The following is a 13,502-nucleotide window of genomic DNA, read 5'->3' as shown; positions in this document are numbered from 1 at the left end:
TGGTCGCTGTAATGTTGGATCTCGCAAAATATGCTGAAATAGCAAGTTGATTGGGACACCAAAATATCCAAAAAGAAGATTTTAAATTTACAATTTAAATTAAAGATATGCTGTTTTAGCTTAGTTGGAAAAGCTTTTAATTTTGCCTGGATGTGTTCTACGCGATGACAGACGGTATGAAACTCTTTTCAATCCGAGCTAAAACAATGGCCAGACTTTTGGTGGACCGAAGAAAGATCTTAATGCTACAACATATGCTCTAAACGCTTGCCAAGAAATGAATAACAAAGGGTACTTCTACTGGCAACTGCGCTAAGCATTATCATAATTTGGCTAGCCGAAAGGATGATGACAAAGCTTGACGTGAGTTTGTTTTTCCTAATGCAATCCCAACGTTGCACTAGAAGACATTCGTAGGGAAAATCTCATCGAAGAAGCTTTGTGGTTTAGAACAGATTAAGTATAACTTGTTTCATCTTTTTCCGTCACATGATCAGATCTTTCCTTTATCCGATAACCTTTGCAAAGTATACACCCCCACTTTTCCATATCTCCAGTATAATTGATTCCGTTTTTGTTTCAATTTCGCCTTCAATTATGAATGCGATTAGATTATTCTATGGATCATACCGAGCAGGTTTCATGGAAAAACTTAAAAAGAAAAACCAAACGGTCGAATCCGGCACCGACAAATAGCATATGATTCCGCCAATATTTGCACACAGGGTTACTGAATAGAGGATTTTCAATTTTGCAATGCGCGTTTTGTGTGGCTGTCAGCAAGTTAAGCGAGCTCTACGAAACGAAAACTTCCAATTCCCGTATAGTTGCACCCAATTGCAATCCTGCAATCACTGCAAATGCAGGATGAAGTGAAAATTCTATGCAAACAAAAAAAAATGCATCCATTTAATCCCCAACACAGTTTCTATGACTTATGGCCGTACTGATTGGACCTCTCGGCATTTCCCTTGAATGGGACGGAGTTGCAATCTGTGCATAGTTTTAAAACAATGGAAGAACATTTATATGATTCTATGTTGTAAATAAAATTAGTTTTATTCAAAGAATTCGTTACGGAACACCACTTCAATATTGTTCAAAAACTATTTTCAAAATCAACCTTTTTCCATTTTATTCAGTCTGTAGTTTTATCGAAACCCATCCTTTTCTAGTGCATCACCTTTTACTTCATGTTGACCTTCAACATTCCCTGCCGTTTGAACTGAAGCGTTCCGCTTCTTTTGACAGTGTTCATCTTCACCTGGATTGACTTCGCGTTTCAAACGCATTGCCAATAAATCTCGCTTTCCAGCAGCCATATCGGCATCCTCCTTTAATTGTTGCTCCCCTTTGCCGTCCGCTGGCACCTCGACGGGCAAAGGTGGTAGTGGTTTTTCTACCTTTTCTTGATGTTGAACTTTGGTCTCGGGAAGAGAAGCCGTTGGTTTGTTCATTTCTTTAGCACCTTCTTCGGCCTTGGTGTCTATTTTCAAAGTATCTACGAGATCGTGTGATGCTTGTTTGTTGACGGAATCTGTCTTATCCTGATCGTTCGCAGGGTTTCCTCCCATAATCTGTGCTTTGTTTTCTAGCCTGTTCGGGTCAGCTATATCTTTATTCTGTTCGATGGGCAATTCACCACCTCCAGCACCCTCCAAACCACGATCCACATCGTTTGATAGGATCGCCGGTTGGTCGTGATACACCGTTGAGTTGGTATCATTGTTCGAATCTGCTAGCTTTGGAACAGTTTTATTACCTCCTGTCTTGAGCAGCTTTACGATCGGATCATCTAGGACAACCTTTGGGTCTTTAATTGTTTTAACCTCTCCCACAGGCGGTAGTTGCTGCTTCTCTTCTTTTGTTGCGGCTGGCTCTTCTTCGCGGGAAGGTTTTGCGGCGCTCTGTTCGGCTATTTTCTCAGCAATTTCATCCAGCTTCTTCAGTACCAGCTGTTCCGTTTCCTTATTTTTCTTTACCAGCTCTTCCTTGATGTTTTCCACCTCGGCCTCTAGCACCTTTTTCGCGTTCTTAAGCTCCTTGATTTCCTTAGCTATGTTTTCCTTCTCTTCGACGGCGATTTCGTGTTCCTCCTTCAGTATCGCTTCATTATTGATGGCCACCCGAGGTTCCTCGTGTGCTTCCTTAACGATTTTAGTATCCGCGTTTGACGCTTCCGATACCACATCAACGCGTGGAACGTTAGGGAGAACTTTCTCCACCACAACTGGCTTACCCACTGGCGGTTCAGGCGTGGGGACATCTATCTTTGGCATGACTTTTTCTGTGATCGCCTCTACTGGCAACACGGGAGGTGCCGGCGGTGGTGGCTTGAAATCTTCAACAGCTTTCAGCACTTGTTCCTCTGGATTGACCGCTTTCTTATCGAAATCGGTCGGTGCAATCGTTGCTTCATACTTTCGCTCTGGCGCACGATCGATCGCTTGTAGGTTAGCGTACGTTCCCAGCACCATAATAATGAAACCAAACGCTATCATTACCTGGGCCAGTTGCCTTTCGGTGATGTTAGTTTTACAAACCGTCATGTAGCAGGCGGCCGGAATGATTATACAGATGGCCACTCCGATCGTCGAACCAACCAAACCGATGACCACTTCAATCGACGGAATCAGTAGACCGAATATGAGTGCAACCACAACGATTGCGATCGTAAGTGGGCGGAACTTGGACTCGGGTATGTACATGTGCGCATCGGATGCCCTTTTGTACAGTAACGAGTACAAACTGACGCGGCAAGGAAATATCGCCAGTGGAAAACTGAACGCTACCGAGAGAACGAACCCCATCTTGATGATGTCGCTGGCGAAAGACGGCGAAAAGTCGACCAGAATGTTGCCCGAAAACCGATGCCCGTTGAAGGCGACATAACCGAAGAAACCTATTGCGACGTAGATCACCGTACAAATGTTTGTCGATTGTCTGATGACGCGGCTCATTTTATCGAGCGATGTCGTTGGCATTGTGGCGTACACCTCGAAGATTTGCCTAAAAAAGATATCGGAATTACAGTTTGAAATGGATTATCATATTACTATCAGTACTCACATCTGACAGGAAAGTGCCATCGTGAATATCGGCAAACATTGCAGAATGCCACTCCATTTCCAGAGGTCTAGTCGCTCGAACCAGCCGCTCTGTTCAAACTTTACGCTCGATTCCGAAATTACCTTCAGCACCAGACAAAGATAGAACCCAAGCGACGCAGTACACACTGAAGCTAGGCTGTCCACATTGCGTAACATTCCGAGAGGAATGATGCAGACAATTGTCACGACAATCATCACCCATGTCCGGAGCGTGCTGCTCTCGTTCATCGCCAGGATCTTGGCCGTAATCGGTGGTCCAAGGTCACCGACCACCACAAAGTAAGCGATGCATGTTCCCAACAGGTAGCCAACGACACATAGCTCTACCAGTAGCTTTCCACCGGACCCGAACGCATGAAACGCTAACAGGAAAAGCACATTTCAAGCAATCTTGGACGTTTGCAGATAAGATTAGCTTTTGCTGGGACTTACCGATTTGTTCAAAGTTTTTCCTCCTAGAAATTATGGCCGATTTCACCATGTAGCTGCATACCAACCGTGTAACATAGCTGCTAAGCAGTAGAAGCACCACCGAAAGTACAATCCCACACTGAAAAGAAGCATTTCAAAATGAAATTCTACTGTGCCTTAAAAATTCACCTAGTGTACCTTTTGGAAGCAAAACGGCATGGACAGGATACCCACGCCGATTATGCTGTTTGTTAATGTCACCGTTTGCACAGAGTTCGTTTCCATTACATTCTCCGTAAACTATTTCGTATCATTCTGGGGAGGAAACCTGAGTTGTTTATTATATTATTGCAATATACACAATGCACTGTTTCAGTGCGTACGCGGCATTTTAATGGATCCAACGTTGTTTTGATTATTCCAGAAACGTCAACATTATTTTACCAAGATCGCTACAGCTGCCGTAGCTGGATTCCGCACAAGGTGACTAGGGGCACCTGGAACAGTTCAAAACCTAAATCGGTGAATTATATCATAATTACTTTTATCAGAAGGAAAACAAAGCTTTCTATTCATAGGAAATAATTGGTTAATGTTTAAAGCAGTGAAAGCCTTTTTTTCTTTGCTGTATGTTTGCTAGTGTCCCCAAACATTTGTTCTAATCGCGATCCGAAGTACTAAAGTAGTACTAGAATTCCAATTGGATTTCTGCAATCGTAACGGTTTTGCTCGTTCGCCATTCAATGACGCCATTCAGTGCGGGAGTGTCTTTGGCGAACAACGCTAGGAATTGAAAGTGTTCTTGGTTAAATTAACTGCAAACAAAATGCGCATCGTTGGTGTAAGTATATGCTTATTCAATCAATTAGTATAACAATAGTAAAAACAATGAAGAATACTTATTCTATGTTGTAGATTACTCTTACCCCAAGCAACAATATGGGGCCTACAACCATACTGCTGCGTCCCCCGGTAACTGTGCTGAAATCTACTTACTGGCACATTCTCCCGTGGTTCTTTAGCCAAAGCTTGCCACAAAGCGATGGACCCACTCCGGGAAGCCCCCTGGCAGTACGGATCCAAACGCATACCGATCCGATTCAACACTTACGGAGCCGGAAGCACCCCGCGTTCGATGGCAAAGGTTTAACCCTCGAACGACGCCACCAGGAACCGGATATGATCATAGTCGATCATAAGATCGAGCTCACGATAACCGATTTCCAAATGCACTGCCCCGGATTCTACGGAACAGTGAAACAACTTAACCTAAACTTACTGTTGTCGGAGCGCCACTTTAGTGCAAACATTGCTGATCCGGAAAAGCTTTGGCGTATCATGTACGAGTGCTTTTGTTGTGAATCTTTCAACGATCGGCAAGTGAATGATGATAATTTGAAGAGAACGTTGTTCAAACAATTCTTTTCAACTCGTGCCTATGAGTGTCGCCACAAACTGAAAGAGTTGGAAGAACAGCTGGTTTCTACGTGCACCCGGAAGGTTTTGGAAGGAATCATCGAATCTATGGTTCATGATGTTCGTCGCATGCAGGTTAAGCGCTATGAGGAGAATATAAAATGTTACAGGCAACAGCTTCGAATGGTAGACACTGCAAAACGGGATCAAATTGCCATCAAAACGACAATCGAGTCGGAAATCGATTTTGAATCGAGTGAAGAATGTGCACAGCTGACCATTAGCGATTCGAAAAATGATCTCGAAAGCATGTTGCATATTTCTGAAATCGAGTTGAACGAATCAAACCATATGCTAGAGCAATGCCAACAGTATGAAGCATTTCTAAAAAATCTCCTGACTGCGATTCATACTATCGAAGGATTAGTTAACAAGCTTACCTCAGCTCCTAATTGTGCATTCGACCTGGAGAAGGCACGGTGTGCTATCGAAAACAACAGATCGTTGCAAGTGCTGACTACCGTACCCGATATGGAAAGTAGAACACGCTACATAAGGTAATAATGTAATTTGTCGCGTAGTTGTTTAATGTTGAAATAATGTAATCGTCTTGTTTGTTATTTTTCGTTTTAAGTGATCTTAAACAACAGCATCAAGCTTTATCGTCCCGTGTTCCTACGGCGCATCGTGAAATCGAAGTTAGAAAGGAAGAAATGGCTTTGAAAATTTCTCAAATGCAACAGATGAGAGATCATATTAGTACATATGAAGGCAGTACTTCCACAACTAACCGCGGATTGAACTTGGAACGAATACTGTGCCAACTAGAGAAAAGCATAAACCGCATTTCTAATCAAACAATAGAAATAGTCAAGTTCGAGAAACAAATTCTGGATAAAGAGAAACTCGCCTGGTCGGAGTACATGCACATATCATCGATACCTTACGATGAGCTTGTTTCTATTGCAGCAGCTAAGTGTGCTTTAGAAAAACTGCGACCCGAAGTACAGGATGATTTCGAAGGATTTATATTTGAGCGTGCATTGGAGGTAAATGGTCCGATGGCATGGATAGAAGGCTTCTCATGTATAGCCATCTTTAAATCTATTGATGCGGCGAAAAGTGTGCAACAAGTTATGCTGCGAGAGCACAATGTCGATTTCTTCCGTTATAATGTCCTGGAACGAGTAACACGTTCGGTAATATTGCACAAGCTTGGCGAAGGTGTGCCGAGCCAAAGAACAGGATTAATACAAGGGAACGCAAACATGAGCTACGAAGAGCTCGCTTCAAAAGTGAACGTAGTTGTGAACCATCTTCAGCGCCATTTTCAATTGAAGTGCAATTTAAAATTAGTGCGTGAATCGAACAAACGACACGAATTGGATTTGAAGAACCTGCTTGATGACCTGCATCGTTTGCTGATCGAAAAAGAAGTCAACGTTCTTAGGTAAGTATGCTTAGTTAGTAAGAACTATGAGTTACTCAAAAAGATATGCTTCCTACTGCATTTAAAACATCCCGCAATTAAGTAAGTAGGATACCAAAAAGAATAGTTCTCCCCGACGGGGAATCGAACCCCGGTCTCCCGCGTGACAGGCGGGGATACTGACCACTATACTATCGAGGACTTGCATGTTCCGGGCATTTCCTCTGTAATTGAACACAACGAACTAAAGCTAGGTGACGAAAAGCATCAAATTATAAATTAGTGAATATTTTAGCTTGATGCTGAACAAATTATAACTTAAATTGTGGAAGATATCTAGTGAACATAGGTTTAAAGTTGTGTCACACTTAATAAAATCCCTTAATGAGGCGGGTTAGCAAGTCCTCGATAGTATAGTGGTCAGTATCCCCGCCTGTCACGCGGGAGACCGGGGTTCGATTCCCCGTCGGGGAGAAACAGTTTTTTTCGAAATTTTCTTGGATAAGAAACGATCAGTTTTGTTTACAAACCAGTCATATTCTAATCATGTAATACTGTCAAATCGTGTTAGACAAACAAGCTTTCCGTGATATGCATTGATAAAAGAACCTTGTTTTTTTTTAAATTTTACTGTTTCACATTCTTTTATGCTGGGTTGTTTTTAAATTCTTTTGTGAACCTAAAGCAAATGAGATGGTTAACACTCATCAGATGTTGCTTTGGTTTTGTGTGTTGCAATGTGATGTAGATACATTCAATTTAAAAGTGCCTGTAACGATCGGGTTGAACAAGTCCTCGATAGTATAGTGGTCAGTATCCCCGCCTGTCACGCGGGAGACCGGGGTTCGATTCCCCGTCGGGGAGAAAATACTTTTTTATTTTTCTATCTTTTTCTTTTTAGTGTATTGCTAAATGGTCAATACCAAGACCTACCGAAGCTGATAAAAAACATGTACGATGCTACGAACAAACACCAACAACTAAAAGCTCGGGAGGAATCTCTAAAAAACTTTATTGAGGAGTTGGAAACTGACAATACCCCATGGGAACATCTAACGCAAGAGCTGCAATTGTCAGATAAACTTGAAAACGCAATCAAACAACAACAAGTAACACGGAAAAGATACTTCGACGATTTAAAGAAACTAACCGACAGGTGCGATGCCTTTCAAATGGATCTTGATCGTAATGCTGAGCTTCGCTGGATGAATACTTCATCATCCGGCATATACGAGAAGCTCGTCGCACATTGGACCACATGCGCTGATACCCTTCAACGCAGCATTCGAAAGATTCAGACGAGCGAATCGGTTTCGATGAAGTCCATCGAAATGGAACAAAGATTAGATGCTAGCGAGAAGGTTATCCGATCGCTGAGCATTAAAGAAAACAATCTCAGTGAAAAGTTAAAAGCATCCCAGCAAGCACTTGCAGAGTTCCTTGAGGAATATCCACCGAGACCAATGCAGACACGCTTCACTGGTTCAACACAGGCGTCTCACGTCAGCAGCGTTCTTTTGGCCAAAATATCACAAACTCAAAAAAAATTGCAACCCATACCACCGGCGCACAAACCGGAGGAAATTGTGCGCTTGAAGAACAAAATCAAGATTCTAAAGGCGCTGGATAAGCTGCAGTCGTCGTTCAGGGAACTTTACTTGAACAACATTTTACTTCTGTCCATCGATAAAGTGAACATGAGGAAACTGCAGCAACTGTGTAAGCTGGTGGCGACCGCTTCCGATGATTTGACCGAGCTTGGAGGAACCGTGAAGGTATTCTTCAACTATATTTACAATGAAAATGAGACCAGCGAATATGACAGAAGGATGTCACTACGTCAGGTAAGCCAATTTTCTTTCTATCAATTTTGTACATTCTATCATTTTCGGTAAGTTGTTGAATTAGATCAGATCGATCTTTATTCATCTCTTATCAGTTCTTTATTATCAGTTTGACTATCTGTCCTTGTTCTAATTGTGTTAAATTATGTGCTTTACTGAACTCTCTGAACAACTGCCGGAATGGAAAGAACGACGGCAATGGTTGGTTGCGGTAAATGCAACGACTATTTTGTTCCGAACTTCTGCTAAACCATATCTTGCTTACAAACTAAAAAGCACACGGAAGCTCTTCCATGGGAAGAAAGAGCGGTTGTGCGGGAGGGGGACCACCGAATAGGTGAAGAGGATGGAAATCAGTCCGTTTTTACAGCTCGTCCTTCTCGTCCAAATCGACGTCGGACAGATCGTACTCTTCCTCCTCGGGTAGCTGTCCGTCCTTGCCGTCCCATGCTTCGACGCTGTGAATCTTTGGCAGCTCGGCACCCTTCACCGGAGCCGTGTGACCCCGACCGAACGAGAGATCCCGCAGGAACTCGTTGATGCCGTCCTCCGAGAAGGAACCGCGCAGCAGCGAGTACTTCATCTTCTTCAAGTTGACGACCGCCATGGCCGGATAACCGAAGCCACCGATATCGAGCGTGGACTCGAGCTCCAGCTGGGCGCCTCCCTCCGTCCACAGCCAGCCCCACTGCTTTTTCTTGTACTTATCTCCCATCGTGGTCAGGATACGCAGATACCGATTGCGACACTCGGCATTGCAGTCGAGAATGTGTGGCAGTACGGACACGACGCAAAGTGGTTTGTTTTCGCACGTATCTCGTGCCACCTTCTCCGAGGTGAGCTGAACGACTTCCGGTGTCGGTATGTTGTCGCTGTACTTCTCCAGCGCCCAGTTGACAATGTCCGACGAGGTACGACCACCATCATAGTCTTCGGCCGAGTTACGATCCTTCGGTCCGCCCGGGAAGTACTTGATCGTCGGATAGCCCTGCACGCCGAACTGGGACGCCTTAACCTGGTGTACGGTTGCATCGAGTGCGCCCAACTTCACCTTGCCCTTGAGCTCCTTGGCCGCCTTGGCCCAGTGCGGTGCAAGGTTTTTGCAGTGGCCACACCATGGCGCGAAGAACTCCACCAGCCACGTGTCCTCGCTCTGAAGCACCAGCTTGTCGAAGTTGGCATCGGTCAGCTCGATTACTTCGTCCGACGAACCGTTGCTGCCACTGTCGCTTCCGCCGCTGCTACTGCTGCCGCTTCCACCACCGCCGAGAATGTTCTTGATCTTCTTCTTTGCCTCACTCAGTGCCGCCTCAGCAATGTCCTTCGCCGTGCGCTGTCCATTGTAGTCGACCGGCGAGCGTTTGTTGGCACCGAAAATCTTCAGCGTCGGATAACCACGTACTCCGTGCTGGCCGCAGAGACTCTGCTCCTCCTCGCAGTTGATTCCGCCGACCTTAATCACTCCCTTCAAAGCCGTGGCGGCCTTGCGATATTCGGGCACCAGATTGCGACAGTGTCCGCAGAACGGGGCGTAGAACTCGACCACCCAAACTTCGTCACTCTTCAATACGGTCTTATCGAAGTTTGCCGCCGTCAATGCCACGACATCATCCGACGACGAATAGAGTGCCAGGGAACCGCTGACACAGAGCAGAAAAATGCCTGCAACCGCTCGGAGAATCATTTTTGCACCGATTTATTGGCCTCACTGATCACCACGTCGGCGATTGCTTCAAGCTGTCCGTTAAACTGGCCTGCTGTGACTAAATAGTAGCGAGCTAATGCACCGATCTTTTCTCTGGGTAGAATGGAGTATTATTGCTCCTACCATAAACAACAAACGCCGCGAGGAAACCGCTACTTCTGATTTGGTCGTCGCTGATTGGTCTGAAACATTTTCATGCCCGATTGACACATCATTCCTCGAGTCTCGAGCTGATGAAATACCAAAATATCTTTATTTGGGAATCTTGGAACATCTCCGTTTTGTGCACCTTGGCAAACATGGTCAAGCAAACATTCAAACGTACACCAAAAATTAACGTAGTTGCATGATTTTGCATTTAGTTCAAGTTCTTTTATTTGAATTTGGCAGAGTATAACGGCGTACTTTTTATTCTAACTTAACTTATTATAAATTCACAAGACTAACTTCTCATAATTTCTGTTTAAGTTTTTGTTTGCAAGGATTGTTCCATCTCGCGCATCGCTGCCCAGAAAATATCGTTCGCCGTATTCTCTCCGTCGTATTCTACGGGAGAATATTTATCACCGCCAAATATCAGCACAGTCGGATAGTGGTCTATGCGGACAGTCTGTTCACACAACTTCCGCTCCGCCTGACTCTCCTCGCAGTTGATCACACCGACGTTAATGACCCCTTTAAGGGCGGTGGCAACCCGTTGATATTCAGGCGCAAGGTCCCGGCTGTGTCTGCACCACGTAGCGTAAAATTGAACCACCCATACCTTATCGCTGTCCAGCACTGAAGTCTCAAAGTTGGCCGCAGTTAACTTGGCAACATCATCGGATGGCGAGTAAAATGCAGATGAACTTTTCAAGACAACGAACCAAACTCCAATAATTGCCCAAAACATCATCACTGCGATATTTTCGATGGCGAAATCAAATGCAGCAAAGGAGATAAATCTTCCAGCTACCGGATACTAGTAATTGAAATTCTTATGGCCGATCGCTTTTATACCATCTTCCAAAGAAGGTGAAAGAGAAATGGTATTTACCGAAGCGCGATCAAATATTGCGTTTATTTGCTTAGAATACACATTGACCACTGTATGGATGTTTTCGCGAAGAAATCTGGATTTGGTGTTGATGGATATTCTTGAATCAACCAATTTTTTTGACGCAAGAAGAAGATGTTCTTGGAAGGTTGGTTAACACGTGCATGCATTGAAATTGTCATTCATTTTTACTTACGTAACTTTGTGTTAATTGATTAGGTTAACATAGATTTCTTGAATGGGATTTTCCATAGAAGTATGAAAAGTTTTTTAATCTTGTCCTTTAATCATTTCTTCGACAGACAACATCATTTGAATTCAGCAAAATTACCGCAGTCAACTTTACCATCCTGGACAGTAATGGGATTGAGCTAGACACAGTCGACGAGGACCAGCGGCAGCTAGCTTTCCTCCTGATATTTATAAGCTTCTTGTACGTTGACGGCTGCAAACTTTTCGTAATAGATAGCTCATTTCAGGTATGTTTCGAATACCCAAATATAAAGCAATGGTTGTGGCTTCATTTTGACGACTTGACTATTTCCATTTACAGGACATCTTTACCAATGGACTACAAAGCATGATACACTTGTTCAAAACCCACTTCCCGAATATGCAGTTCGTCATACTAGCAAACAACGCGTAGTGAGTACAACGTTTGTGAATTTCTATTTCTTACTCTGTTTTATTCGCGTTCCCCTCTGTTTATCATTTATTTCTTATAACTAAATATGTTAATCGCAGAATTTTAATCCTAGAACAAAGAAGAATTGTTGTACTCCCAGAACAAACTTTTAATAAAACTACACATCGCGCTTCTTGCGATAGAGCGAAGGTTTGTCGAACACTTGTTTCATGCCGCCGGCCCGTTCCGTGAGGAACATGGTACTGTTCGGCGTGTCGGCTACCCACGGTGAGTCGAACTTGGTCGTGTCCTGATCGACCAGATGCGTGTACTTGGTGCGTCCGCATCGACCAAAGTTTTTCACCTGCATCACCTTCGGCAGGATCGTCTTGTCGAAGTGGTCCTCGAGCGTCGGTGCCGAGAAGTCCTGCTTGTAGACGGAGTCCTCCTGGTCTAGGTAGAACGCACCACGATGGTAGTACTTCTGCAGGAACTTGTACTTGCCCTTCACGTTTTTGTTGGTTACAAGCTTCGGATTGTTGCGCAGCTCCTGACGCCGTTCTTCTTCCGTAAGATTTCGCAGGCGTTCGATTTCTTGTTTCTCTTTTTCCAATCTGCAAGAAGAAAGGTAAAAAAGATGCATTGAATAAAAGTTCCCAGCGCTCCCGAATCAAATACTCACTGTTCCTTTTCCTCACGATCGCGTTTGATGCGTTTCAATTCTCGTAACTTCCATGCTTCGTATTCCACCTCATCGTTCTCGTCGTCCGTGTTGACGTCGTTGAGCGACGGTTCGTTTTCAACCTTGGTCTTCTCGAGATCCTTCTTGATACTGTCCTCCACCAAACGAAGCGTCTGCTTTCGACGCTCCTTGGCCATCTTTTTGGACTCATACTCTAGCTGTTTCTGTCGGTTTGCTTCGCGTTCTTTTTCGATGATAGTGGTGCGGTCCTTCTTTCGAACAAATAGTGGCTTCAGGCGGGGTTCGTTCTCCTCATCGCTTTCAGTTTCCTCCTCGTACTCCGAGCTTTCCGATTCCTCCGAGTCCGACAGTCCTTCTTCTTCCTGTTTCTGCAGCAGTTCCTCCTCTTCGCGCTGCTTCTGTTGAAGCATCTTCGCCTTGAGCATATTACGTCTGCGTTCAATCTCCGTATCACTGAGCTCGGCCTCGGATTCCGACTCGGAGCCCAACGAAATGCGTCTCCGCCGGGAGGTGACGTTGGCGCTATCTGCGCCCAGATCCCCATCGCTATCCATCCTACGCCCATCGTCGCTCCTACGGCTCTCGCCTTCGCTTTCGGACTCGACGAGTTCCGGTTCATGTATAACGCGATGGCGTTCACGGCGCTCGTATTCCAGATCTTCTTGATTCTCTACGCGAACTGCCTGCAAACGGCGAATACGCGGATCGTCTACATCCTCCGGAAGTTCGTTGTCATCGCTGTAAAGAGATGCGTGATGTATAAAAACTAATCGCACTACCAACAACGTCATCTACTCACGACTCCTCCCGTTGCTGCTGTTCTTCGTTGGCCCGGCGGTTCTCCATGAAATCATCATCTTCCGATTCTTCATCACTGCTTGCATACTGTGCATACTCTGGACGCTTACCGGATACGTATCGGTGCACCTTTACTTTCTGCATAGAAATTTCACCTGAAAGCAGAACCAGAATGATTGCATGATGCTTCGTAGATTTTCACGGGAATATAGTTCGATGCCCAATTACCTTTAGTGTTTTTAACTGGAATTGCACCAGCGGTACTTTGAATACCGTATTGCGTTGTTGGAGGACTCATTTTGATGTTTTTCAAGAAAATACGAGCACTAAAATGAGGGAAAACTGCGCTAGTTTCACTTTTCGATCGCTTTTCGCGACGGACTCGCTTCACAACATAAACAAACACCAAACTGTCAATCGGATGT

The 13,502-nt window shown here is 44.5% G+C and overlaps 4 protein-coding genes and 3 non-coding genes across 7 annotated transcripts; 3 read left to right on the top strand and 4 right to left on the bottom strand.

Moving 5' to 3' along the window:
- Positions 1-1,033: 1,033 nt before the first annotated feature.
- On the bottom strand, positions 1,034-3,910 carry LOC131271575 (putative sodium-coupled neutral amino acid transporter 10). Its single transcript, XM_058273051.1, has 4 exons — positions 3,720-3,910; positions 3,543-3,660; positions 3,070-3,472; positions 1,034-3,009 (listed from the first exon to the last, which is right to left on the bottom strand). The coding sequence occupies exons 1-4, from the start codon at positions 3,804-3,806 to the stop codon at positions 1,152-1,154; spliced, it is 2,466 nt and encodes an 821-aa protein (XP_058129034.1). The 5' UTR covers positions 3,807-3,910; the 3' UTR covers positions 1,034-1,151.
- A 550-nt stretch (positions 3,911-4,460) lies between these two features.
- LOC131260340 (uncharacterized) lies at positions 4,461-11,710 on the top strand. The gene is made up of 5 exons (XM_058262039.1): positions 4,461-5,494; positions 5,572-6,387; positions 7,268-8,210; positions 11,254-11,430; positions 11,505-11,710. The coding sequence occupies exons 1-5, from the start codon at positions 4,461-4,463 to the stop codon at positions 11,595-11,597; spliced, it is 3,063 nt and encodes a 1,020-aa protein (XP_058118022.1). The 3' UTR covers positions 11,598-11,710.
- Positions 6,496-6,567, bottom strand: Trnad-guc (transfer RNA aspartic acid (anticodon GUC)). Its single transcript has one exon. It is a non-coding gene; the product is annotated as a tRNA-Asp (tRNA).
- On the top strand, positions 6,769-6,840 carry Trnad-guc (transfer RNA aspartic acid (anticodon GUC)). Its single transcript has one exon. It is a non-coding gene; the product is annotated as a tRNA-Asp (tRNA).
- Positions 7,159-7,230, top strand: Trnad-guc (transfer RNA aspartic acid (anticodon GUC)). The gene has a single exon. It is a non-coding gene; the product is annotated as a tRNA-Asp (tRNA).
- Positions 8,266-10,081, bottom strand: LOC131272629 (protein disulfide-isomerase A6 homolog). The gene has a single exon (XM_058274444.1). The coding sequence runs from the start codon at positions 9,892-9,894 to the stop codon at positions 8,575-8,577; it is 1,320 nt and encodes a 439-aa protein (XP_058130427.1). The 5' UTR covers positions 9,895-10,081; the 3' UTR covers positions 8,266-8,574.
- LOC131272628 (microfibrillar-associated protein 1) lies at positions 11,199-13,459 on the bottom strand. The gene is made up of 4 exons (XM_058274443.1): positions 13,306-13,459; positions 13,079-13,232; positions 12,259-13,017; positions 11,199-12,190 (listed from the first exon to the last, which is right to left on the bottom strand). Exons 1-4 carry the CDS (start codon positions 13,373-13,375, stop codon positions 11,755-11,757), a joined length of 1,419 nt encoding a protein of 472 aa, XP_058130426.1. The 5' UTR covers positions 13,376-13,459; the 3' UTR covers positions 11,199-11,754.
- Positions 13,460-13,502: the final 43 nt, after the last annotated feature.

This window comes from Anopheles coustani, chromosome 3, assembly GCF_943734705.1.
Source record: "Anopheles coustani chromosome 3, idAnoCousDA_361_x.2, whole genome shotgun sequence".
NCBI lineage: Eukaryota > Metazoa > Arthropoda > Insecta > Diptera > Culicidae > Anopheles > Anopheles coustani.
This window is presented reverse-complemented; position numbering and strand designations above follow the sequence as displayed.